The sequence below is a fragment of the Sus scrofa genome, chromosome 13 (genome assembly GCF_054392235.1).
Source record: "Sus scrofa isolate SSC_HxYL_T2T_F1_AM1 chromosome 13, Sscrofa_HxYL_maternal_Yorkshire_Landrace_v2.0, whole genome shotgun sequence".
In the NCBI taxonomy this organism is placed as follows: Eukaryota; Metazoa; Chordata; class Mammalia; order Artiodactyla; family Suidae; genus Sus; species Sus scrofa.
This window is the reverse complement of record NC_139395.1, coordinates 104,026,362-104,053,374: the sequence shown is the minus strand read 5'-3', so window position 1 is coordinate 104,053,374 and position 27,013 is coordinate 104,026,362. Positions and strand designations below refer to the sequence as shown.

General features: G+C 35.8%; 1 protein-coding gene across 8 annotated transcripts in view; it reads left to right on the top strand.

Annotated features, from left to right (window-relative positions):
• HLTF (helicase like transcription factor) overlaps positions 1-27,013 on the top strand; it is a 71,865-nt gene that overhangs the window by 33,420 nt on the left and 11,432 nt on the right. For 4 of the 8 annotated variants that reach the window (XM_084990017.1, XM_003358605.6, XM_013992040.3 and 1 more), the window contains exons 14-24: positions 1,185-1,282; positions 10,986-11,129; positions 12,247-12,385; positions 13,178-13,313; positions 15,028-15,207; positions 18,921-19,045; positions 19,755-19,933; positions 21,884-22,009; positions 22,324-22,436; positions 22,761-22,941; positions 26,878-26,958. In XM_084990017.1, the coding sequence (XP_084846143.1) occupies positions 1,185-1,282; positions 10,986-11,129; positions 12,247-12,385; positions 13,178-13,313; positions 15,028-15,207; positions 18,921-19,045; positions 19,755-19,933; positions 21,884-22,009; positions 22,324-22,436; positions 22,761-22,941; positions 26,878-26,958 (1,502 nt within the window). The remainder of the gene's footprint in view (positions 1-1,184; positions 1,283-10,985; positions 11,130-12,246; positions 12,386-13,177; positions 13,314-15,027; positions 15,208-18,920; positions 19,046-19,754; positions 19,934-21,883; positions 22,010-22,323; positions 22,437-22,760; positions 22,942-26,877; positions 26,959-27,013) is intronic. The other 4 variants (XM_084990021.1, XM_084990018.1, XM_084990019.1 and 1 more) reach the window with 1 other exon arrangement.

Sequence of the window (27,013 nt, the reverse complement as noted above, 5' to 3'; positions counted from 1 at the left end):
TGCCATGGAGCAGCCAAAATAAAATAAATAAATAAATAAAGTCACTATAAACATAGTGAAGAATGATAAGTCTTAAGAAAAATTTGGGATAAGTGTAACTTAGAAAGGATTAGTATCTAGAATATATAAAGAATCCTTTACAAGTTAATTAGAAAAAGACATCCAAATAGAATAAACATTGACAATATAAATGTATAGTCCATGGAAAGGAAACCCAAATAACCAGTAAACATAGAGAAAGATAGGCAGACTCAGTCATCAGTCATTGGGGAAATACAAATTAAAGGAATAGTGAGATACCATCTAACCCATCATGTTTATAAATATTTAAAAATATCAGTGTCGAGTGTAGGCAAGGTTGTGCAATAGCAGGAACACATGCTAGATGGGAGTGTAAATTACCATAGAGAGCAAGTAGGCCAAAAATAATGAAGCCAAAGATAAATCACCAAGAACTCTAGGTATGTACAAGGAGATGTGAAAAAATACTTTTTGTTGCCACATTATTTTAGTGATACATAGGAAATAATGTAAATACTGTCTGGTAGGGGAGTAGAAAATAAAATTGTAGTGTGTCTTTCTATAAGCTGCCTGAGTGTCCTCACAACATGGCAGCTGGCTTCCCCTTGAGAGAGTAATCAGAGAGAGCCCGACTAGAGAGAGGGAGAGAACCCCTGAGACTGGCTGCATCTTCTAGAATTTAACCTCAGAAGTGGTACATCATCCTTTCTGCTATATCCTATTGGTTACATAGAGCAACATTGGTTGAATGTGGGAGGGGACTACACAAGGTTGTAAGCAGATATTGTTGGGGGTCATCTTGCAGTTCATCATACTAACTCTAATATAAATTCAGAATATTGCATAAAACCATTCACCCTAAAAACTATGAATAACCTAATGAGTATCAGGAGATTTTTGAAACTTCCTCCTTGTGCCCCCTCCTGTCACAGTCCTCTACCTCCCCCCCCCCCGATAAATAATCACCTACCTAGGTTTTAAGTTGTATAAAGTGGCAAGGTAAAATCTAGTTCCTCTTACTTCATTATGGCTAGAAACACAAGTCCTTCATTTTAATTTCTTTGTAATTTCATAGAGGCACATTTTTATCGTCACTTTATTGAGTTCATTTCTATTCGAGAAAAAAAAAGAAAGATAGCTCTGTCACTGATTGATTCTTTCAGGAGCATCTGCAGTAGAGGGTTCTAAGAAGACTGATGTTGAAGAGAGACCAAGAACAACATTGATCATCTGTCCACTTTCTGTGTTAAGCAACTGGATTGTAAGTTTTCACAGCCCTTTAAAAATGCGATGTAATTTATGTTTGTCTTACATTATAAAAAGTATTATGTTAAAGAATCATTCATGGGAAGAAATATGCTTGGTCAGCGTTTTATACTGGAATTCACATAATTAAGTGAATTAGGGTTATATTTGCTGAATTGAAGTAATTTTTCTTTGAAAGTTTATAGTAGAGAGAGAAACACTGTCAGTTGCTGTAATAAGATTTGGTGTAAACTTCTGCCTCTTCCAGTTCTTCCCCCCCAAGGTAAGCAAGATGTATATTTAAGACTACACCATATTTATGAACTGTTGGAATCTCTTTTCTGAGAATACCATTAATGATGATGATTTTTGTTTTTATAGCAGTTTATAACATTTAGTGAGCTCCTGTGTGCTCAGTTTTTCCTTAAGTTATTTTCATAGATTTCTCATTTAATCCTCAAAAGTATTATTCTCATTTTCCAGGTGACCAAATTGAAACACAGAAATTAACTTGGCTAAGGTCATCTAGCTAGTAAATGATGGAGCTAGGATATAGTCTCCAACATTCTGACTCTAGAGCCTATGCTTTTAAGGCTACCTACCAGAAAATTTTGTTGTCTTCTTTTTTTTTTTCTTCCAGATTGCTTTTCTGTTCTAAAACATAGCACTGGAATGGAACCTCTTTATATGTTATGTATAAAGAGCAGCTTGGTTCTGTTGCCTTGCCAGTTTGAGCTTCATGCTACATGTTGTTATGAAATAATGACTCTTTTGGTAGCATTGTGAACATAAAGACCACTGGATGTGAATTTCCATTCTTGCCACCTCCAGGATTATCTGCTTCTCTTGGCCTTTCCTCTTTTAATCTCAGAGGTGGAAGAGGTCTGTTCTTTGTAAGAGCAATACCTTAGTCTGTATATTAGACTCTATCTCTTTCTGCCTTTGCATTTTTTTTTTTTTTCTTTCCGGGACCTCACTCATGGCATATGGAGGTTTCCCAGGGTAGGGGTCTAATTGGAGCTACACCTGCTGGCCTATGCCATAGCCACAGCAATGCTAGATCTGAGCCGCATCTGTGACCTACACCACAGCTCATGGCCATGCTGGATCTTCAACCCACTGAACAAGGCCAGGGATCGAACCCGCAACCTCATGGCTTCTAGGCGGATTTGTTTCCACTGTGCCTCTATGGGAACTCCTTCCTTTGCATTTTGTCTGTTATTTTTTTCCTTTTGCCTGGTTATTCAGTCTCTCCCCAATGGCTCAGATCTTTTTCATTTTTATATACGTTATGTTGATTATGTATCACCTCTAAGTTGCTACTCTTCTTTCCTTCACTTTCGTACCTCTTGGAGTTTGATTTTACTCTGTGCTTCTACTTACTAACACCTTAGCTCATTGTAATTTGGTTTCTGCCACCAGTTCTCTAAATTTCATTTAAAAAGGTTAGTATTTATTGTCTAATTGTCAAATTCTGTGACCTCTTTCATATCTTCTTTACTTTTATGTAGCCTTTCCTTCTTTGGTTCTTATATTTTTATTATAAGTTTTTGGTGTATTATTTTTTTTTAATTACACCTTCTGATTTGTGTCATTTTTCCTCTTAGGTCCAAAATGAGTTTTAGTTTTGGCTGTCCCCATGGCATATGAAATTCTCAGGCTAGAGATTGAATCAGTGCTACAGCAGCAATCCAAGCTACTTCAGTGACAACTCCAGATCCTTAACCCACTGTGCCACAAGAGAACTTCTTTCTTGCTTTTCTTAAAAAAATTTTTGAAGTATAGTTGATTTACAATGTTGTGTCATTTTCTGCTGAACAGCAAAGTGACCCACTCATTCATATATATATATACATTCTTTTTCTCATAGTATCTTCCATCATGTTCTATCACAAGAGACTGGATATAGTTCTCTGTGCTATAAAATAGGACCTCATTGCTTATCCATTCTAAATGTAATATTTTGTATTTACTAATCCCCAACTCCCGATCTGTCCCACTCCCCCCCACCCCTTGGCAACCACTAGTATGTTCTCCATGTCCGTGAGTCTGTTTCTGTTCTATAGATAGGTTCATTTGTGCCATATTATAGATTCCATATATGTGATATCATATGGTTTTTGTCTTCTTCTTTCTGACTTACTTCACTTAGTATGAGAATCTTTAGTTGCATCCATGTTGCTGCAAATGGTATTATTTTGTTCTTTTTTATGGCTGAGTAGTATTCCGTTGTGTATGTGTTCCACGTTTTCTTAATCCGTTCAACTGTGGACATTTATGTTGTTTCCGTGTCTTGAGTATTGTGAGTAATGTTGTTGTGAACATAGGGGTGCATGTATCTTTTTGAATTTGTAGTTTTGTCTGGATATATACCCAGGAGTAGGATTGCTAGATCATATGGTAGTTCTGCATTTAGTTTTCTGAGAAAACTGTTTTATATAGTGCTTGTACCAATTTACATTCCAACCAACAGTGTAGGAGGGTTTTCTCTTCTCCACACCCTCTCCAGCTTTTGTTTTTTGTAGACTTATTTATGATAGCCATTCTGATAGGCGTGAGGTGGTACCTCATTGTAGATTTGATTTGCATTTATCTAATAATTAGTGATGTTGAGCATTTTTTCAAGTGCCTGCTGGCCATCTGTATGTCTTCTTTGGAGAAATGTCTGTTTAGGTCTTTCTGCCCATTTTTTAGTTGGGTTGGTTTTTTTTTGTTTGTTTGATTTTTCCTTTTTTTTAGGGCTACACCTGTGGCATATGGAAGATCCCAGGCCAGGGGTTGAATTGGAGCTGTAACTGCAGGCCTATGCCACAGCCACAGCAATGCAGGATCCTTAACCCACTGAGTAGGGCTGAAGATTGAACCTGCATCCTCATGGATAATAGTTGGTTGGTTCATTACTACTCAGCCACAGTGGGACCTCCTGGTTTTTTTGTTGTTGAGTTGCATGAGTTGTTCATATGTTTTGGAGATTAAGCCCTTGTCCACTGTGTTGTTTGCAAATACTTTCTCCTATTCTGTAGGTTGTTTTTTTCATTTTTCTTATGGTTTCCTTTGCTATGCAAAAGCTTGTAAGTTTAAGTTTCATTTTGTTTATTTTTGTTTTTATTTGTATTGCTTTGAGCGACTGACTTAAGAAAACATTGGTATGATTTATAACAGAGAATGTTTTGCCTATATTCTCTTCTAGGAGTTTTATGGTGTCATATCTTATGTTTAAGTCTTTAAGCCGTTTTGAGTTTATTTTTGTGCATGGTGTGAGAATGTGTTCTAGTTTCATTGATTTACATGCAAGCTGTCCAGTTTTCCCAGCACCACTTGCTGAAGAGGCTGTCTTTCGTTGAAGATTAATTGTTGAAGATTAATTGACTGTAGGTGAATTTCTGGGCTCTATTTCCTTCCATTGATCTGTATGTCTGTTCTTGTTCTAGTACCACACTGTCTTGTTTACTGTAGCTTTGTAACACTGTCTCAAGTCTGGGAGAATTATGCCTCCTGCTTAGCTTTTGTTCCTCAAGATATCTTTGGCAATTTTGGGTCTTTTGTGGTTCCATATAAATTTTTGGATTATTTGTTCTAGTTCTGTGAAAAATTTCATGGGTAAATTTGATAGGGATTGCCTTAAATCTATAGATTGCTTTGGGTAGTATTGCCATCTTAACAGAGCATAGGATCTCTTTGCATTTCTTTGAATCCTCTTTAATTTCCCTGTAACGTTTTATGGTTCTCAGCATATGAGACTTTCACCTTATTGGTCAGGTTTATTCCTAGGTATTTAATTTTTGGGGGCATGATTTTATTTTATTTTTATTTATTTATTTATTTTTTGTCTTTTTGTCTTTTTTTTTTTTTTGTCTTTTTGTCTTTTGTTGTTGTTGTTGCTATTTCTTGGGCCGCTCCCGCGGCATATGGAGGTTCCCAGGCTAGGGGTTGAATCAGAGCTGTAGCCACCGGCCTACGCCAGAGCCACAGCAACGCGGGATCCGAGCCACGTTTGCAACCTACACCACAGCTCACGGCAACGCCGGATCGTTAACCCACTGAGCAAGGGCAGGGACCCAACCCGCAACCTCATGGTTCCTAGTCGGATTCGTTAACCACTGCGCCACGACAGGAACTCCTTTTTTTTTTTTTTTTTTTTTTTTTGATTTTATTTTTTGTTCTTATTTTCTTTAAGATTTTTTTGAGGTATGATTTTAAGATATTTTTAATATTCCTTTTTTGATATTTCATTGATAGTATACAGAAATGCAGTCGATTTCTGAATATTAATCTTGTATCCTGCTATGTTTCTGAATTTGTTGATCAGATTGAGTAGTTTTTGTCTGGAGATTTTAGGGTTTTCTATGTATAGTATCATGTCATCTGCATAAAGTGACAATTTTACCTCTTTCAGTTTGGATACACTTTATTTCTTTTGTTTGTCTGATTGCTGTGGCTAGGACTTCCAACACTTAACTACATTGCATAAAAGTGGTGAGAGTGGGTATCCTTGTCTTGTTCCAGATTTTAGTGGGAAGGGTTTTAGCTTTTCTTTGTTGAGTATTATATTGGCTGTGGGTTTTTCATAAATGGCTTTATTATGTTAAGGTATGTTGGATTTTGTCAAATGCTTTTTCTGCATCTGTTGAGGTGATCATATGAGTTTTGAACTTTGAATATATCTTACCACTCTGTTCTGGCCTGTAAAGTTTCTGTAGAGAAATCAGCTGGTAACCTTATAGGGGTTCCCTTATAATTAACTTTGTTTTTTCTCATGCTGCCTTTGAATCCACATCCTGCTGTAGGTCTCTTTGGGTTCAACTTGTTGGGGGCCCTCTGTGCTTCTTGCATCTTGATATCTGTTTCCTTTAGATTTATAAAGTTTTCAGCCATAATTTCTTCAAGTATATTTTCAATTCCCTTTTCTTTTTCTCTTCCTTCTGAAATCTCTGTTATGTGTAGATTGGTCTGCTTTATATTACCCCATATTCTTTTTTTTTAATTTGGTTTTCTGAGTGCTGTCCTGATTGAATTGTTTCCATTATTCTGTCTTCCAGGTCACTTATTCATTCCTCTGCATTATTCATACTGCACTTCAATACCTTTACCTCAACCTGTGTCTCTGCAAGTGAATTTTCTAATTTTTCTTGGCTCTTCATGGTTTCTAGTTACTTTCTAAAGTAATCTACATTACTATTGATATCTGTTCTTAATTTCTTCAGTATTTTCTCTTTTTTGCCCTTTTTTTTTTATTTTTAGGGCCACCTCTGCAGCATATGGAAGTTCCTAGGCTAGGAGTCAAATCAGAGCTGCAGCTGTCAGCCCATGCCACAGCCAGAGCAATGCCAGATTCAAAATGCATCTGCAGCATATGCTGCTGCTTGAGGCAACACTGGATCTTTAACCTACTGAATAAGACCAGGGAACAAACCCCCATCCTCATGCGTACTAGTTGGGTTCTTAACCCACTAAGCCACAATAGGGACTCCTTCTTTAGTGTTTTTATTTCCTCCTTTTTGAATTTGGTGTCTGTTAGACTGAAGAGGGTCTGTTACATTGTTTTCTCTTTGTGGGGAATTCTGTCCTTTTTACCTGGATATGGTTCCTATGCTTCTTCATTATGCTTACATTTTTCTTATTCTTTGAGTTTAGGGAAAACAATTACCTGCTGTAGTCTTGGAGGACTATTTATATACGGGAGTTTGTGAGGGCTTACTTTTTTTTTTTGGTGTGAGGCCTACTTTTACTTTGGATGCTTGCTGTTTCTTTCCTCAACGTGTGCTGGCTGTTATCTCCTTAATAAAATGGTGTGGGCATGCTTCCAGGGAGATGGGGGCAATGGGCAGGGCCTGTAGCCACTGCCTGGTTACTAGGCCCTGGGCAGTGGCAGTTACCCTCAAGGAGGTGGAGGTGGTGCCCAGAGCCTTTGGTGGGGCACATGTGTGTGCTCCTATGGGAGTGAGGGCAACAGGTAGCACTCAGTTGCAGGGCCTTCCTCACTGGGGACCCCTGAGGTGACTGGGGTTGCAGGCAGTGCCTGTTCATGGCACCTTTAGTATTGGAAAGTTCTGAGATGGCTGCAGTGGTTTGCACCCACCCACATCACCCTCATAAGAGGTGCCCTTCTGCTTGAGAGCCTGCACATGCACAGAGAAAAATGTTCCTATGGTGGTCCTGTCTCTTTTTCTCTTTTCTTCCCAAACAAAGGTTCCTTGCTTCTCCTGCAGGCCTAGGCCTGCTCCCATACTCTCTTGGCTCAGGCACTCTGCTCCCCAGCCATTGGCGCACTGCTCCCTAGCCCCTCAGGCTCTTTCCACACAGCCAACCCTAGTCCTCTCCCAGAACTGACTTCCAGAGTCCGAGTCTCAGCACCCAGCCCCCAGCAGAGTGTCTTAGACTCTGGTGTCCTTGGCCGTGGTATTGATGATCTGTGTAGTTCTCTTAAGTATGGCTGGTTTTCTCTGAGGCTTTGAGGTTCCCCTTCTGTCCTGGATGATCTCCCAGTCAGGTGTCCTCACAAGATGCAGATTCCTTTCTTCTTTCATATCTCCCTCTCAGGAGTGCTGGTCCTGCCCTGATTCTTTTTTCTCTTTCTCTCTCTCTGTTTTTTTCCTTTTGTTCTACCAAGTTATGTGGAGGGTTTCTTGCCTTTTTGGAAATCTGAAGTCTTCTGCCAGGTTCAGTAGATATTCTATGTGGCCTATACCACAGCCACACTGGATTCAGGCCACATCTGTGACCTATGCAGATCCCTACACAGATCCTTAACCCCCTTAGGCCAGGGATCTCACCTCCATCCTCAGAGACACTATGTCAGGTTCTTAACCTGGTGAGCCACAATAGGAACTACAATGTGTATTTTTAAAATATGTAATCAGTATTTCATTATAATTTTATATTTGGATAACAACAAAGTTTAGTAATATATAAATTTCAGAAAGCAAAGCAAAATCGTACCTACTGAAGTTATAGAAAAACTGATTTTTAAGGGAATGAGTGATATTCGAACATGTAGATGTAAGAATTAGAATGTTGCAGTCAACAAGCTGCCCTCTTCCATGCCCCAAAGTAACATAACCTGGTACCCTAATAAGCAGGCCAGAACTATCTTATCTCCCCTTCTTTGTCCTCAAACATGGGAAATAATCCCGATAAAGGAGTAAATTCCACTTCCACCACATAATTTTTCTGGATATTTAGACTGATTATTTATACTCCCAATGGAAAGTGAAATAACACCTATTTCATTGACACAAACAGACACATACACAAAACCTAGCATAGTGATTAGAAATTATAGTTCTCTTTCTCCAGAAGATTTAATTTTCTCCTGTATCAAGCCTAATCTTTCCACAAATACACTGTTTACATTTCAAGGCAACCTGTTGATTAATTTATCTCACATTGTTTTCTTTCTCCTTTCTTTTCCCACGAGAATTCTTGATAAAATTCTCTGCATTTTCACCTATACTCTTTCATGTTTTATCCTCTCTTTTCTGAATTTTTGCCTTTACTGTTTTAGATTTTACTCTCTCTCTAGCCCACAGTAAATCCAGTTTTTGCTCCCACCCTCCATGGAAACTCTCTTTGTGAAGGCCTTCCATGACTTCATTGTTGCCATGTCCAGTGTGTTCCTTTTTTCTTTTCCTCTGCCCTGACTTTGTTTCCTTTTAATCACGTCTTATTTTGTAAATCGTCTTTAATCTTTTTGGTGAAGAGGGGGAATGAACATAAATTCCATATTAAAAAAAATCAATCTTACATTCATTCTTCAAACTTTGGTGTTCTTTGATCCCTTGGCCAAGATTTTTTTTTGCTATCCCAACTTTCTGACCATTGTTTTTCTTTGTTTTTTTTCCACGCTTCCTAGAATCTGTCCTTTTTTCCCTTAAAGCATTTTTTTTTTTTTAGTATTATAAAAATTTGTAGTGAGATGTCCATTTAGGCATCTAGAAGTTCACCACATTTGTTTTATTTTTTTTTTTCTTTGCTGGAATTTTTTTTTTCTTTCATTTTTGGCCACCCTGTGACTTATGGAATTCCTGAGCCAGGGATCAGAGCTGAGCCACAATTGCAATCTATGCCATAGCTGCAACAATGCCAGATCCCCAATCCATTGGGTTAGGCAGGGGATCAAACCTGTGTCTCAGTGCTCCAGAGATGTTGCCAATCCCTTTACAGCACAGTGGGAACTCCTGAAATATTTTAAGTCATATCTCAGACATGTCTTACCTCCCAATAGATGATAAACATGCTCTTTAAATTTTGCTGTTCTGTATTTTCTTCCCCTACCCCCTTTTCTCACTGTATTTGTTCTCCTTAGAAAATCTTACTCATTTTTATAGCTTCATATATTGTCTACTGATAACTTTCTCAAGTCCATATTTACACTTGCATTACAGGCCAGTATTTAAATTTTTGTAGTATATTTCTCTAGTCAGATATTCTCTAGTGACCAAAAATTGTAAATGTCTAAAATAATAATATTTATTATTTCTTTCACATCTTTATGCCTGCTTTCTCCTTCTTTTAAAACCTTCCCTATATCTTTATCACATACTTCCTCTAGACAGTTATTTTAAGTATCAGAGGCTTCTCTTGTCTTCTCCCTTCTTATCGCATCCTATATTTAATTAGTCCTCAAGTCCCATTAGCCCCTTTCTTTCATACCAGTTCTTTCCAGTCTATTCTTACCTCTGCCATTCTAGTTTAGGTCTTCATCTTTCACTTAATATTTTCACAGCTGTGTGTTCCTAGAATGTTCTGCCTCCAATTTAATCATGATATTTATTTCTGCTCAGAATCTCCCAGATCTGTTGTTTTCAAGTTTTTTAAACTGATTTTGTTCTTAAGGAGGGCAGGTACCAGGTCTTATTTTTCTTTTTAGCTGTACCACCTTTCTGGTTGATACCTGGGAAGTAGTAGGCCTGTTATAAATAAATGAAAGTAGATAAGATTCAAGTGTTTGAGTCTCTGCCTACATTTATGAAAATATTGCTTATTGTTTTTTACTGTTTAATTTTGATATTATTAAGTCACTAACTGGAAGCATTAGAGATTCTTTTTGTTAAAATACTAAATTTAAAAAAAATGATTACTCTTTTTTTTAGTTTTGGTTGCTTTTTCCTTCTGAAAATGAAGCAGCTGGAGTTCCCTAGTAGCTTATTGGTTAAGTTTGATGTCATCACTGCTGTGACTTGGGTTTGATCCCTAGCCCAGAACTTCCACATGCATTGGTTGTGGCCCCCTAAAAAAATCCACAGTAAAAATGAAGCAGTAGGGCCAGGCAAAATTTATATAATGTATACATATATATATTTCCCTGCCAAAATAATAATTACCACTGTTATTATATGGTTATTTTAGTTTGGATTATATGAAACTGATTTTTATGCAATTTTAGTAGTTTAATTTGTGACAGTAGTTTTTTTTTTTTTTTTTTTTTTTTTTTTTTTTTTTTTTTAATGGCTGTACCCACAGTGTATGGAAATTCCAGGGCCAGGGGCTGAATCTGAGCCATAGCTGCAACCTACACCACAACTGTGGCAACACCTGATCCTTTAACCCACTGTGCAGGGCTGGGGGTTGAACCCACACCTCTGCAGTGTCCCGAGCCACTGCAGTCAGATTCTTAACCCACTGTACCACAGCAGAAACTCCAAAACAGTACATTTTATACACATATTAAACTTGACATTAATTTACTTATTATTAAAATATTTCTAATTTTCTTTTAGGACCAGTTTGGACAACATATAAAATCAGATGTGCACTTGAATTTTTATGTTTACTATGGTCCTGATCGTGTTAGAGACCCAGCCTTGCTTTCAAAACAGGATATTGTTTTGACTACATACAATATTTTAACTCATGACTATGGAGTAAGTATGTTGATACTCAAGGGTTTCAGAAGTTGAATTTAAGAAATTGCTTCAGGTTTCTAAAGTGTTCTAAAATTCAGACTTTGTACTTTTCCCTTTTTTCTTTTTAAATATTTAATATATTAGAAATAAATAGGAAATTGGGGAGTTCCCATTGTGGCTAAGCAGAAATGTATCTGACTGGTATCCATGAGAATGCAGGTTTGATCCCTGGCCTTGCTTAGTGGGTTAAAGATCTGGTGTTGCTGTGAGCTGTGGTATAGGTTGCAGACATGGCTTGGATCCTGTGTGGCTGTGGTGTAGGCCGGCAGCTGCAGCTCCAATTTGACCCCTAGGCCAGGAAATTCCATATGCTGCCAGTGTGGCCCTAAAAAGCAGGTGGGGGAAAAGGAATTTTTTGAAATATTTTGCAAAAAAATGTTGGACTTCCTTTAGATAAGAATTTAGGAATATTTTCCATTTATAACACTTAAATTTTAAAATTTGAATTGTAATTAAGTGTATATAGCAATGTATAAATGAATTCTTATTTTTTCTTATATTTTGGAATATTATTTTCTATCACAATGATTTGATAATTGATTATCTCAGTTTAAAAATAAGCTGTTTTGTATCTGAAAACTTGGGAGTTTCTTGATTTATTTAGAATCTTAATTGTTGTTTGCCTGTAATTCCAGTTGTTAAAATATTTTCTAAGATACTTTATTGTAAAAATTTTAGTTTTCAAGTAAAAACAATAAATTTTATACAGAAGAAAGTGATTATGTTATATTCAAATATCATCATATGTTTGAATCTGAGGCGAATAGTTCAGTGTATTGAACTAGGTCTCAGTAGAGGGCTAGGCAACCTGGGTTTGAATGCTAGCTCTGCACTTCCTAGCTGTGGTACTTTGAGCAACATACTTCACACCTTGGTGCTTGGGTTTTCTCATTGTAATAATACTTCATAAGTTTGTGAACATTCAATAATTTAATGTATGTTTTGCTTAAAGCAGTATGTACCATATAGTAAGTGTTGATATTAAAGAATAATAACTCAAATATTACTTATCAGGTTATATAAAGTACTATTTTACTTTCCTGTGTTTTTAATTCATATGAAACATTTATTTTAGACTAAAGGTGATAGTCCATTACATAGCATAAGGTGGCTAAGAGTGATCCTGGATGAAGGACATGCCATACGAAATCCAAATGCTCAGCAGACAAAAGCTGTACTTGATTTAGAAGCAGAAAGAAGATGGGTATTGACAGGTAATGATAGCATATATTTTAAAAAATTAATCCCCATAATATGTATCATTAAGTAAGTTATAAGGTATCTTTGTATACTTCAAGTGGATATAAAATCTTTCCCAAATTAGTCATCTAAATCATTTAATAAAATATTTTGATTTTTTTCCATAACTGTCCATGATATGGCAACATTTGAATTATAGTTCATTTATGGAATAGTCAACAGACTTTTTTTGAACTTTAAAAACTCTAGACACTTCAGTCCTCCAGTGAGAATCTTGATTTCTCTAATTCTCATCTTGGAACCTATATGCTACTCGTGAACCTTTACTGGAAGATGGGGAAGAGAATATAAACTAAGATTCAGCGTTCTCTTGTGGTGCAGAGGGTTAGGATCTGGTGTTGTCAATGCAGTAGCTCGGGTTGCTTGCTGTGGCTTGGGTTCAGTTCCTGGCCCAGGAACTTCCACATGCCACAGGTGTAGCCAAAAGCAAAACAAAACTTAGATTGTTTCCTTCTTACTAATGCTGCTGATTTAAAAATCAAGTAAGCAAATGTTCTTGATAAGGGGAAAGCTGAGTTTATGGAGTCTGTAGTCTTTTTGCTGGTATGGCAAGTGAGAGCTAAAACCCAAGAGCCAGATTATATTTTGAAATTGTGTATATGTGTAACAGAGAATTACAGTCACAACTTAGTAGTGTGCTTAGAATGAAATGCCCATTTTCAACTGTTGTCTCCATTGGTTGGCCAGATGGATATTCTGATTATGTACTCTGGCTGCAGAATTGTAATAGATTCTCTTCTTTTTAGGCACTCCAATCCAGAATTCTTTAAAAGACTTGTGGTCTCTCCTTTCCTTTTTAAAACTTAAACCATTTATTGATAGAGAATGGTGGCATAGAACAATACAGCGTCCTGTGACAATGGGAGATGAAGGAGGACTTAGGTAAGTAATTTCATGACAATTGATTAATATTAGCCCCAAATAATTGTTTTCGTTTGTTTGGATTTTTTTTTTTTTTTTTTTTTGCTTTTTAGGGCTCCATTCGCAGCATAGGGAGGTCCCCAGGCTAGGGGTCAAATTGGAGCTGTAGCTGCTGGCCTGCAGCACAGCCACAGCAACGCAGAATCCAAGCCGAGTGTGCAACCTACACCACAGCAAATGGCAACCCTGGATCCTTAAGCCACTGAGCGAGGCCAGGGATCGAATCTGCATTCTCATGGTTACTAGTCAGTTTCTACTGCGCCATAATGAGAACTCCCAATATTAGCCACAAATAATTGTTAGCAGCTTGAACCAGTTGCCGCTTGTGTTACCATTTTAACCTGACTGTTGGTTTTCTTCTCCAAAAAGTGTTTACGGGTTAATGCTTTTGACTGTCAAAAATCTAATGATTCTTGCTTGGGGGGAATAAAAATTTCTAACCACAAAAAGGTTAACTCTCCTTTACCCTGATTTTAGTCAAAACTGAAGGAAAAGCAGAGCTTTAGGTCTTTGTCTTTTGGTTTTACTCTCAAAACTACCAGTGGCAGGAAAAACATATGCTCATAGAATCCAATATGCATTAAATTTTCATAACTTATATAGTTTTAGATAGTGACAATTGAATAATATGATAATACAGTGGCATCAACAAAAGCTTTATAAGAGAAAGTTGTTTCTGGTGGAGATAGATAAAAGTTGAGAACGTAAATAAAAGTCAACTTGGTGATAGCCATTTTGCAAGGTACTAAGCTAATGTAGTTCAGATTTTTTTGCCTAGAGCAGTGGTTTTCAAACAAAGGGTTTAGGATTTATTAGTGGGTTGTGAAATTATAAAGATGACAGCTAGCATTATAGCTGTTCATTAAAGAAAATGAAACAGTAGAAGATTGAAAAAACAGCAGAGTGTATCACACATAGTATTATTTTGTGAAATGTTTGTTTCTGTTATATGTGCATGTGTTTGTATACATGGTTGTTGGATAGAGTAAAAGGTTTTTCTTACTGTAGGGTTATAGTGGAAAAGTTTAAATTCTAATCTAAGAAATTGTATTTATACTTCATCATTAGGAAGAATCTTTTCTAAAAGAGTTGGTATCCTTTTTTTCTGCTATTGAGAAAAGGGAATGTAAAGGCTGTAGAACCCAGAAGACATTTCTCTGTCTTCTGAATTGTCATATCATGTTTTTATTTATTTTTTTGGCACTCATTATTTTATAAAAATTACTTAACTTATGTACTTTGATTTTTATATTATTGGAGAGACTTTTCAAAGGTAAGATCTTACTCATATTTATGTTTTCATGGTATTAAGTATAATGCCTTACATTTAATAGATGCTTATTAAGAATTTCAGTGTCAGACACTGGGTGTTGTAGCTTGACAAAATTGAGAGGTAAAAAGGTGAGTAATTAGAAAAAGAGCTTAAAAATAAGAAAAGGATAAAAGATTAAACTTTGACAGATACTGGATTGAGGGAAAATTTAAATGCATTTTGTTGCTGTACTTTTATCTTTGTAGTATATGTCTATCCATTACAAGATTGGACAAAACACCATATAAGGGATTTTTTTGAAAGGTGTTAAAACAGTAATAGATTAAAATATTCTTTTTTTGTTCTAGTTAAATCAGTTCATATAGAAATAAGTTATATAATTATTTGTTTTATTTTGACTAGGCGTTTACAGTCCCTAATTAAAAATATTACACTTAGAAGAACAAAGACAAGCAAAATTAAAGGAAAACCTGTTTTGGAGCTACCAGAACGTAAAGTATTTATTCAGCATATTACACTTTCTGATGAAGAGAGAAAGATTTATCAATCTGTGAAGAATGATGGCAGAGCTACTATTGGAAGGTATGGAGAAAGAAAATCATTTTAGAAATTAATTTTTATTTTCTTTATTAACATTTAATTAGATAGCATTTTTTAGATATGTTAGAAATGAAGTTTTAAGTACATTGAAGTTTTTTTTCATTATTTAAACTGCTTTTTATGAATTAACAGTTGAAGTGAGTGAAACAATATTATAATTCACCAGGTAAGTAATTAAGTTAGGAAATAGTTAAAATTTTATATGAAACGGCAAGTTTTGAATTGCTAGTCATAGACTTTGCTAGGGGTTGAATTGGAGCTGCAGCTGTGACCTAAGCTGTAGCTCGCAGCAGTGCTGCATCCTTCAACCCACTGAGTGAGGCCAGGGATCATGGATATTAGTTGGATTCTTAACCCACTGAGCCACAACGGGAACTCCTGTTTGTGTCATGGGAGAAGATTAAAAACATTGAGAGAAGTATATATAGATAAAATCTTTTAAGAACCAAAACTTGGGGGAACATCTACATTTAGGACATAGGAAAAATAAAGAGGAGCCATTGGAAGAGATTCTGTTAAGTTGAGAAGTATGAAGAGAGTAGAGAAAACTATATAGAATTCCAGTAAAGACAGTAAGAAAGAGTGGTCAGTAGTGTCACATAGTGACATACTTAGTAAAGACTATTTAATTCGGTGATTCAAAAGCTCCTGGTTTAAACTTCCAAAATAGTTTCACCAGAATAATGAGATATGTAGCCAAATTGTAGGATCAAGGGGATTGCAAAGAAGTAGCAGCAGTATGGGTAAGACCATTTCTCATGAAGTTTGTCTTTAAAAGGAAGAAAAAGGTGAGACTGGTAGATAAGGATCAATAGTAGTGATGAAGGGCATGAGAAATGCCTGGATTCTGTTATATTTTGAAGGTAGAACCAGCAGAACTTGGTTGTTGCTATAGTTTGAGATGTGAGAGAAAGGAGTGAAAGATAATTTCAAGGTTTTTCACATGAGTGACTAGAAAGGTAGAATTGCCATTTGCAGAATTAGGACTATGGGAAAAGCAGAGTTTTTTCCAGAGAAGATGAGAAATTCAGCTTTGGACTCATTGTGTGATGCCTGTGCAATTTCCAAGTGGAGATGTCACAGTCAGATGGATGTGAGATAGAGTTCATGGGAATGTTCTTGGTTTAATGTAAAATTGAAAGGCACCCGTGTGTAAATGGTAACTAAATCCAGGAGACTGGATAAGATCACTAAGAGAGTGAGCAAAGTTAGAGAAGGATTTTAGCAAGACAGGAGTAGCTGATGAGGTAAGAGGAGGCTTCTATTTCAATATTTAGCACCCAAAAGAAATTTCTTAAACTGAAATGCTGCTTAGTAGTGTAGGAAATGATCATGACAGGGAATAATTAGACTGTTGGTAAGTGTTACTCTGTTTGAAAAGATTGAAAAAGAATAACTTTATTGAAACTGTTCTCAGAGGAAAAATTACTTTAAAAATAGTTTAATAAGTAATACATTTACTAAAACATTTATTGGGCACTTACTAGGTGTTGTGCATTCATCTAAGTGCTTTATGTATATTAATTTACAACAGTCCTTATTTAAGTCAATACAGGGATTACTTACATTTTACAGATGACAGATCTGAGGCACAGAGCAGTTAGGTACTGTGTAACACAGCTCCTGAATAACAGAGCTAGTATTTAAACTCAGGCAATTTGGTTCTAGAACTTGTAAGTATAATCTTTATGTTACTTATTCTTTTTTAAAATTACAGTTGATTTACAGTGTTGTGCTAATTTCTGCTGTACAGCAAAGTGACTCAGTTATACACATGTATACATTCTTTTTTAATATTATTTTCCATTATGACTTATCCCAGGAGATTGGCTATAGTTCCCTTTGCTGTAGGTTAGGACCTTATTGTTTATTTTCCTTGCATGCTTGAATACCGAGCAGCATTTGTTTATCATCATACTACCCTTACTATTAGCAGATAGATATTTACCATAGTCTAGGCACTATTCTAAATGCTTTGCATGTATTAACTTTTTTGATACCACAGTCCTGTGAGGTACATATTATGCCTCTGTTACAGCTAAGGAAGCTCAAGGTATTGGTTGAGAAACTTGCTCAGGATTTGACAGTTAAATTGGCAGAGCTAGGTTTTGAATTCAGTCTAGTTTTAGAGTCTGTGCTCTTAACCATATGCTGTATTTCTTCTATTGCATTAATACTTGAATATTAGATTGCCTCATATATAATTTTTGGATCACCCATTCTTCCTTCAGAACTTGTTTTTCTTCTACTGTATTTTATATTGAATATTCCTATAGAAGCTCTTATTTTATTCTTTTAAAGTCTAGTAATTTGGAGCTCCCACTGTGGCACAACAGGATTGACATTGTCTGGGACGCTGTTTCGATCTCTGGCCTGCCACAGTGGGTTAAGGATTTGGCATTGCTGCAGCTGTGGCTTAGTTGGCGGCTGTGGCCCTGGAGCTCCATATACTGCGGGGTGGCCAAAAGAAAAAAATAATAGTATTTAAGTCCAGCAATTTGACCAAGACTTCTGTTGATTTTTTTTCCCCTAAAACATGCAGTAAAATCTGTAGATGCCAGGCTTCTCTTCAAATACCTTTTTGGAAAGTTTTCTTAAAATACTGTTTTCTTTTCCATTATTTTATTTCTATTTATGTTGGATATTCTTTGTTTTCCATAGGTATCATTTTATTCTAATCCTTTACATCTTTAGTTTTGCTTTTCTCAATCTTTTTTCACATTCTTTCCTACATTTTTAATCAGTGACTAGTTCCCTTTATGTTAGTTTCCTGGTGGCTTTCTCTAATAGTTCACTTTACTCTTTCACACTTCTTAGTAGTACCAGCGCATCTTTGATTTCTATTTTGTTTTGCCATAGCTTTTCAAAATTTTGTCTCTGCTTTAAGCTATTGGATTTTTTAGGAGGAACTATTTTATTGAGTGGTGTTGAATCATGGCAGTATTCTTGGCCGTAATTTTTATTTATTTGCTCTAAGAAACATTTTTCTGGTGAGGTTTCTTTCTTTGCCATTTGTTCTCTCCTTTGCTTTTTGTTGATTGTTACTCAAATATGAATGTCTTGAGTTCTTGTGGGACTAGCTATTTCTAAGAGAGTCATATGAAGGGATAGGGGTCATAGCTATATCCCCAACCAGCAGGAAATATATCCCTATTTAATTATGACTTAGGGTTACAACATATGGGTTCTTTCAGGTTTTACTTGTGCTCATAAAACAGAGATCAGAAGCTTTAGGCTTCCTTACAGTATGGAACACTGTCCTCATAGTCTTTTCCATGTGTTTCCCTATTCCGCTTGCCTTCTTTCTTTCTTGATAAAAACTTGCCCAGGGACGTTCAAGCCATGAGCCATGCACCCTGATTTTGTTTCTGCATGTAAGAGATGGTGATTTTCTCCTCAGGGCATACTGTTTATTGAAAAATTGTGCTCTGGCAAGTCTGCTTGAGATCTCCAGTTGTATCTCTCAGCATCTTTCTGTTTGACTTTTACTGCAGTTGGCAAGCCATTTCTCATATACTTTGCTTTCCTGTTACAAATCTCTCCTGGTTTCATTAGAGTTTTTACTTTTCTGTTTTCCATTCTTGTTTTTGAAGTGATTTCCAAAGAAGAGACCAATGCCATTTTTATTCCACTGTTGTAGAATAGGAAATGTTACTGTTTAGAGGCTTCATAACATTTAACATTTTTACCTCTAGGTATTTTAATGAAGGGACGGTCCTTGCACATTATGCAGATGTCCTGGGTCTTTTGCTTAGACTGCGGCAGATTTGTTGTCATACTCACCTTCTTACAAATGCAGTGTCTTCCAGTGGTCCCTCAGGTAGGTAACTGTGATTGGCTTACATATCATATTTACTAGAGATATTATAAATCAAAATGAGAAATTTTTCATATGATGTAAATTTAGTTTGTCAAATGGACATTGTTTGTAGTATAGGACTCGACTAGGACTACACTCAAGAATATCTTAATGAAATGGAAATAAGGTCTTCCAAGATTTCCACTGGTAGTCTTAGATGATAGGTTCACATTGGATAAGCCTTTTATTCTATAGTAGTATCTGCACTTTGTGTTCTGATGATATGCTTCTGTAAGGTATGTTATGTAGAGCTTTGGAATTTTTATTTTTGTCTTCTTAGGGCCATACCCACAGCATATGGAGTTTCCCAGGCTAGGGGTTGAATGGGAGCCATAGCTGCTGGCCTACAGCACAGCCACAGCCACACTAGATCTGAGCCGCATCTCTGACCTGCACTGCAGCTTGCAGCAATGCCAGATCTTTAACCTACTGAGTGAGACCAGGGATTGAACTGGCATCTTCATGGATATTAGTTGGGTTCTTAACTCACTGACCAGAAACTCCTGTGACTTTTTCTTAAAATTTCAAATTTAAATCATGTTTTTTTCCTGCGGTTAAAAAAAAGACTACAGACCACCCAAGCAAAACTTTTCCCTATATAAGGAAGATGAACTTGTCTAATCATAGTACAAATCTTGCCCTGAGATTAAGTTTTCAGCCTTTTCTCTAGGAAATGATACACCTGAGGAACTACGAAAGAAGTTAATAAAGAAGATGAAGTTAATTCTGAGCTCAGGTTCTGATGAAGAATGTGCAATCTGCTTGGATTCTTTAACAGTTCCTGTCATAACACACTGTGCACACGTCTTTTGTAAACCCTGTATTTGCCAAGTCATTCAGAATGAGCAGGTTAGTTTAAGCTGAGTACAGATTCAATGTTTGATGGAGTGGTGTTCCAGTATTGAGTATAATGAAAACCCAAGTCCAGCAGAGTTTTGCACTTGTATTTAGTAGTGTACCTTTATAGTTAATTATATCAGTGTTTAAATAGATATATTTCTTTTTTATTTTATTTTTTTATTTTTTATTTTTTGCTTTTTAGGGCTGAAGCCTGCGGCATACAGAAGTTCCCTTGCTAGGGGTCGGATCAGAGCTACAGCTGCCGGCCACAGCAGTGTCAGATCTGAGCCACATCTGTGACCTATACCACAGCTCACAGCAACACTGGATCCTTTAACCCACCGAGCAAGTCTAGGGATCAAACCTGAATCCTCATGGATATTAGTGGGCTTGTTACCACTGAGCCACTACGGGAACTTCCAATAGATATATTTCTTAGAATTAAGCCCTTTTAACATAAAAAAGACATATTTTTGGAGGTACTTTTCATAGTCAGTATTCTAGTTCCACTAACTCTTTAGATCATCTCTGTCCAAGAAATAGATTGTTAAGTGAGACATAAAGATGATTTAAAATTTTCTAGTAAAACAGATGAAGATAATTCTTACTTTACATTTTTATTTATCCAGTATACCTAAAATACAAAAATTATTGGGATACTTTACATTTTTTTTTAAACTTAAGTGTTCAAATTTCATTAGTATTGTACACTTATTAACATATTTCAATTTGGCTTTGCCATATTTCAAGTGCATAATTGCCATGTATGGCTATTGGCTGTTGTGTTTACGTAGATCTAGATTCATGTGAAGTGGAGTAATCCTTTAAGCAGTTTTTTTTTTAATAATGATTTTTATTTTTTTCCATTATAGCTGGTTAACAGTGTTCTCTGTCAGTTTTCTACTCTACTGCATGGTGACCCAGTTACACATGCATGTATTCATTCTTTATTCTCACATTATCATGCTCCATCATAAGTGATCAGACATAGTTTCCAGTGCTACACAGCAGGATCTCATTGCTAATCCTTTCCAAAGGCAATAGTCTACATCTATTAACCCTAAGCTCCCAATCCATCCCACTCTCTTCCCTCCCCCTTGGCAACCACAAGACTATTCTCCAAGCCCATGATTTTCTTTTCTGTGGAAAGGTTCTTTGTGCCATGTATTAGATTCCAGATAGAATTTCTTGATAGAGAAAGAGATTCATGTGAAGTGGAATAATCCTTTAAGCAGTTCTTCTGAGGTATACTTTTTAAAACATTTTTATTGAGATACATATATATATAAGAAAAAATGCACGTCATGATTGTACTGCTTAGTGAATTATGAAGTAAGCACATCCACATACCCAGATCTTCCTGTGTTCCATCCAGTCACTACTCTCTCCGTCCTCTCTAAAGGTAACTCCACTATACTGACTTATAACACTGTTTGAGTTTCAGAATCTTTTTTATTGTAATGGTATTTGGTATGTAGTTATTTTAGAGATAATCATATTAATATGCCTCAGTACAAAATGGACATAATAGATAATTGCTTTGAATGAACCTGATAGGACTCAACTACTTTATAAGCTATTGAGATTTTTTTTTTTCTTCTAAAGAATAGTTCCAACTAATATGCTATATTGTAGTTATTAGGTTCAAGAAAATGTCATTCATGGTTTCTTTACTTGTCTGCATATAATATTTATTGTTTCAAGCTTTTGCCACTAGTCAAGATCATATACTTTTGCTTTCTTTTTTTACCCATTCTCTTTACTACCTTAGAATATTATATCTGCTTGGAGTTTAGCATGTACAGATTTATCTCAAATGGATGAATCAAATAAAAGTCTTATTAATAAAATGGTGGCTATTAGGATACAGAATTTATCATGCTTTTTAAAAATTTTAAGCAAATTTATATTTTTGTTACTTTGTTGAGTGTCACTCCTACTTTGGTTTTTCTCATATAGCCACATGCAAAATGCCCTTTATGCAGAAATGATATACATGGAGACAATTTGTTAGAATGTCCTCCAGAAGAATTGGCATGTGACACTGAGAAGAAATCTAACATGGAGTGGACATCCAGTTCGAAGGTAAAATATTTATGTACAAATGTTTGAGTATTTGCTTTACATTTATATAAAGAAATACCATAAGAAATAATAATTCTGCTTTTAATCCTGTCATTCAAGTATTATACTCTATTAGTGGTTACTGGCTTTTTGTTTATTTCTAGTGGTGAATTTGAGAGGAAAGAGAAAGGGTTCAGATTATGATAATATTCTTTTAGTCTTAATTTAAAAAAAACCTAGTGATCTTTTACATTTGCATTTTAGGGAAGTAATATGGCAGGACTTTTCTCTTCCAATTCAAAATGGGATCTAATGGGTATCCTAATTCTTTTCAGATTAATGCCTTAATGCATGCATTGATTGACTTAAGAAAGAAGAACCCCAACATAAAAAGTTTAGTTGTTTCTCAGTTTACAACATTCCTGTCTTTAATAGAAACACCACTCAGGTAAGTTCAATAGTGTTTCTCACTTTGAGCGAAAGGATTTCATATAAATGTTTTAATTTGGATAGCAAAACTTTCTTATGTCTTACCAGTTTTATTTTGTCTATCTAAAATAACAATTACAATAAAGATATTCCTGGGAACTTAGAATTGTAAAGGTTAAGTCCTGAATTTATAGGGAAAAATTTGACTGCAGATCCTAACATATTAGTAGATGATTAGTGAATATTTGTCAGAATGAGTGGTAGAGTTGGTTGAATGAAAAGATTTACAATTACTTAACATGTTTTTATATTGTAGTGTTGTTTCTTTTGTCCCCTCCATTAGAGCCTCCGGATTTGTATTTACTCGTTTGGATGGTTCCATGGCCCAAAAGAAAAGAGTTGAATCAATTCAGTGTTTTCAAAACACTGAAGCAGGATCTCCAACTATAATGCTTCTGTCTTTAAAAGCAGGTGGAGTTGGTTTGAATCTTTCTGCAGCTTCTCGAGTATTTTTAATGGATCCAGTAAGTAGTTTTGTAGACTTTTTGGTATGTTAATTCCTCTTAAAAAATAAAAATAAAACCCAAAAGCTATTTGGTAAATACCTTTATAGTTATAACTGATTGTGAACATTTTTTTTTTTTTTTTTTTTTTTTTTTTTTTTTTTTTTTTGTCTTTTTGCCTTTTCTAGGGCCGCTCCTGCAGCATATGGAGGTTCCCAGGCTGGGGGTCTCATTGGAGCTGTAGCCGCTGGGCTACATCACATCACAGCCACAGCAATGCCAGAACCGAGCCGTGTCTGTGACCTACACCACAGCTTATGGCAATGCCGGATCCTTAACCCACTGAGCAAGGCCAGGGATCGAACCTGCAACCTCATGGTTCCTAGTCGGATTCGTTAACCACTGGGCCACGACAGGAACTCTAGTTGTGAACATTTTTAGGCAAACTTTAGAAATAGATAATAACTTAGTAAAAATGTATTCAGGACTTTCTCTTAAATGCTTTACATACATCAACTGAAATACAACATCTCTATGAGAGATTTTGTTACTATCCATATTTTATAGGTGAGGAAACTAAAACATGAAGAAGTGAAATAACTTGTCTCATCACACAGCTAGTAATATACAAACTAGAATCAGAGTCCACATTCATAAGTATTATGCTGTGCTTTTCTACTGCTCTTCCATATACAGAATAAGTTTCTATGAACTCTCATGCTCTAGGGAAGTGTTTTCATTGATTCTGCCAATGAATAATGAGATCCTGTTTGGTATCAAGGAATTTTACACGCACTGGAAATTTGGCTATAAACAAGATAGATAGCCACTATCATGGTGCTAATGGTTTCAAGCTTTAATATGCATAAGAACCAGGTAAATGAAATTTCTGATCTCAGTCCTCAGATTTAGGAGTTTTTATATAAGTTCAGGAAGTTGCATATAGACCATAGGTAATACAGCTGCAGGTGGTCCAGCATCACAATTTTTTAAACAAATATCATTAATTGAATGTTTGGGGTAAAATTTAGGGTCTAATACAGTGCAAGCACTGTGTGCAACACAGGCCTGGTCATAGAATGGGAGCTCAGATTCACTGTGAACTTGACTCACTCATCAAACTGTGTGACTTAGAGCTACAGCCACATAGAAGCACTTTTTTGTAATTGTAAAAAGGGGCTTTTTGGACTAGAAGCATTCTGAATTAATTCAGTTTCTAATTTGTACTAGGTACTGTTTGGGGCAGAGGCAGGCAACCTTGTGCTCTTTCTATGTATTCAGTGATTTAAGATTTGTGGTTTTAGTTTGCTTGAAACTCAGAAAATTCATAACATAAAGAGATTACTGAAATACAGATTTCAAGTTACTATGGTTAGGCTGTCTAGTTGAAGCATGTACCTGTTACCTAGGCTTTTTTTCCTCACCTGAGGGTAACCTTTCCTGTAATGTTTTAACCAGAGCCATACTTACATATTCATGGATTTCACATTAATGCCACGGTGATAGATGGCAATGGTCTGTCTTCTTACCTTAGTTCTGTGGATGAAGTTTTAAATCTTTGCTTGAGTTTAAATGGTATGGTTGTTATTTTAGAGTTTAGTAGTATGGTTGAAAAATATTCATTGTAACTACAGATTAAGTCACGTGCTAGCTAACCTAGTGATTATTCTAGAAGTTGATTTTTGGAACAGACCCTCAGTATTTTTTTCTTTGGTTATAATCTTAGACTTGATAAAAAAAGAAGATATTAATACCAAGTACAGTAATTTAATTAGTATTATAAAGTTAATCAAACTAAACTTTTTTCCATCTTTTAAAGTTTTATTGAAATATAGTTGATTTACAATATTGTGATAATTTCTGCTGTACAAAGTGACTCAGTAATAATTATACTTTTAGAAAACTTACAGAATTTTTTAGCAGTTTAAATTGTTTTTCATTGACATTTCAAGCTTTCAGATATTGCTTCTAAATTTATAACAAAAGCCAGGCTCTAGAAAAATAAGATTCTGTCAAAAAAAATGTTCTCTCTTCTGTCTAGGAACCTTTTGGTGAGCTGGCAGCATACATTAAATATGACTAGATGTATAATAACATTTCATAATAGCATAAAACTGATAGCTCCCATTCTCATATGTAGTAATGAAGGAAGCAGTTCGCTTTATCAGAAGCTCATAATGGAATATCAAAATATACCTTAATTTTTATGTAATACTCTATGAAGAGGTAAAAGATTTTCATGAGCAATTATTATTATTTTTGTCTTTTTAGGGCCTTATCCGAGGAATATGGAGATTCCCAGGTTAGGGGTCAATTGGAAATGCAGCTGCTGGCCTACACCACAGCCACAGCAATGTCAGATCCCAGCCACGTCTGCGACCTACACTACGGCTCACGGCAACACCAGATCCTTAACCCACTGAGCGAGGGCAGGGGTCGAATCTGTGTCCTCATGGATGCTAGTCAAATTCGTTTCTGCTGAGCCATGATGGGAACTCCATGAGCATTTTTTTTGACTGAATCTTATTTTTCTAGGATTTTATCTGATTTTGGTGTAATGGTTTCAAAATGTGTCCAGTTGTAGAATAGGAAATAGTCACAGAATACAACTTTTAGTTTTAAAAAATTGTAAGTTAAATAAGTACTTAAGCTTCTATACTGAAAACATTCCCAAATCAAATTATGGCAATAATAAAATCTCTTTTTCTCTAGCTCTCAAAGGAACTTTGAAAAGAAAAAAAAACTGCCTGAGTATATAAGTCATGCTATAAACTTGTCATCTACATATGCATTTACAATTTTGTTTCTATTTTCATGTGGTACTTTTCTGTATAAATGTTCCTTTCTCTGAATCACCCTGTTTTCAGCTTCAAGAATCATCCCATAGTTTAAAATTTAATGATCCCTACCCTAACAGTTCATGATATTATTTCAAAACCATTTTTGACTCCTATCATTCTAGACTGAAGAGCTCTATACCTTTTTGCTTATTCTTTCCTTTTCAGTGCTTCATTGTTTTATTCTTTATCTTAAGACAGTTTCCATGATAATGGCTGTATTAATTAGCTGATGTTACTTTTTTAGTTCAGTTTTGAAGTCAAACCGATTTCAAATACAGATACTGGAAATTGTATCAATGAAGTCCTAAATAATTTGGGGGACTTTTGATTACTCCTGAATTTTTTTTTTCCCCTGTACCCATGGCATATGGAAGTTCCTGGGCCAGGGATCAAACCCACACCAGTGACCTGAGCCTCTGTAGTGGCAATGCAGGATTCTTAACCCGCTGTGCCACAAAAGAACTCCGTGAAATCATTTTGTGCTTTCACTTAATGAATGGGGGAAAATGAAAGAAAAAGAACCAAAGACCACCAAAAAGGGAGAAAAATTTTTCATAAATGGACTCAATTACCTTTCTTTTCTGATGTAAATTAAGTCATTTAAGAGTGTGTGTAAACTTATTTTCCTCTGTTAAGCAGATGGTAGTTTGACTTTAAAATGGAGGGGGCCTAGAAAGATATTATTGTATTAATATGTAATCATTTATATTGTGTGCTTTCTATATATGAGGCCCTGTATTAGACACTAGAGGCGGTGGAGTGAAATGACAGTGGAGAGAATACCTATCATAGTAATGATTAAGGGAGGTGGTCAGGAGGTATGTGCATATTTTTTGCCCAGAGCCTTTTTTTTTTTGCCACATTCTTGGCCTGTTCAAGTTGCTAGGCCTGGGATGAAACCCATGCAGCAGTTGGTACCTGTGCCATAGAAGTGGCAATGCCTTATCCTTACCCCGTTGTACCTTACAGGAACTTCCTCCCAGAGCATTTAAAGTGTCAGTATCTGAACTTATTCAGAAAGATTTCAGTCAGTAAAAGGTGAATAATACTGCAGCAAAAGGACTTGTGCAGAACACTCACTGATCTGGCTGGTAATAATGCAATTCATTGTTATTAGGCCTGGAATCCAGCTGCTGAAGATCAGTGCTTTGACAGATGCCATAGACTCGGCCAGAAGCAAGAAGTTATTATCACAAAAGTGAGTTTTTAAGACATCTATTTTAAAATTAGGTTGATATAGTTTTAAAAGTTAT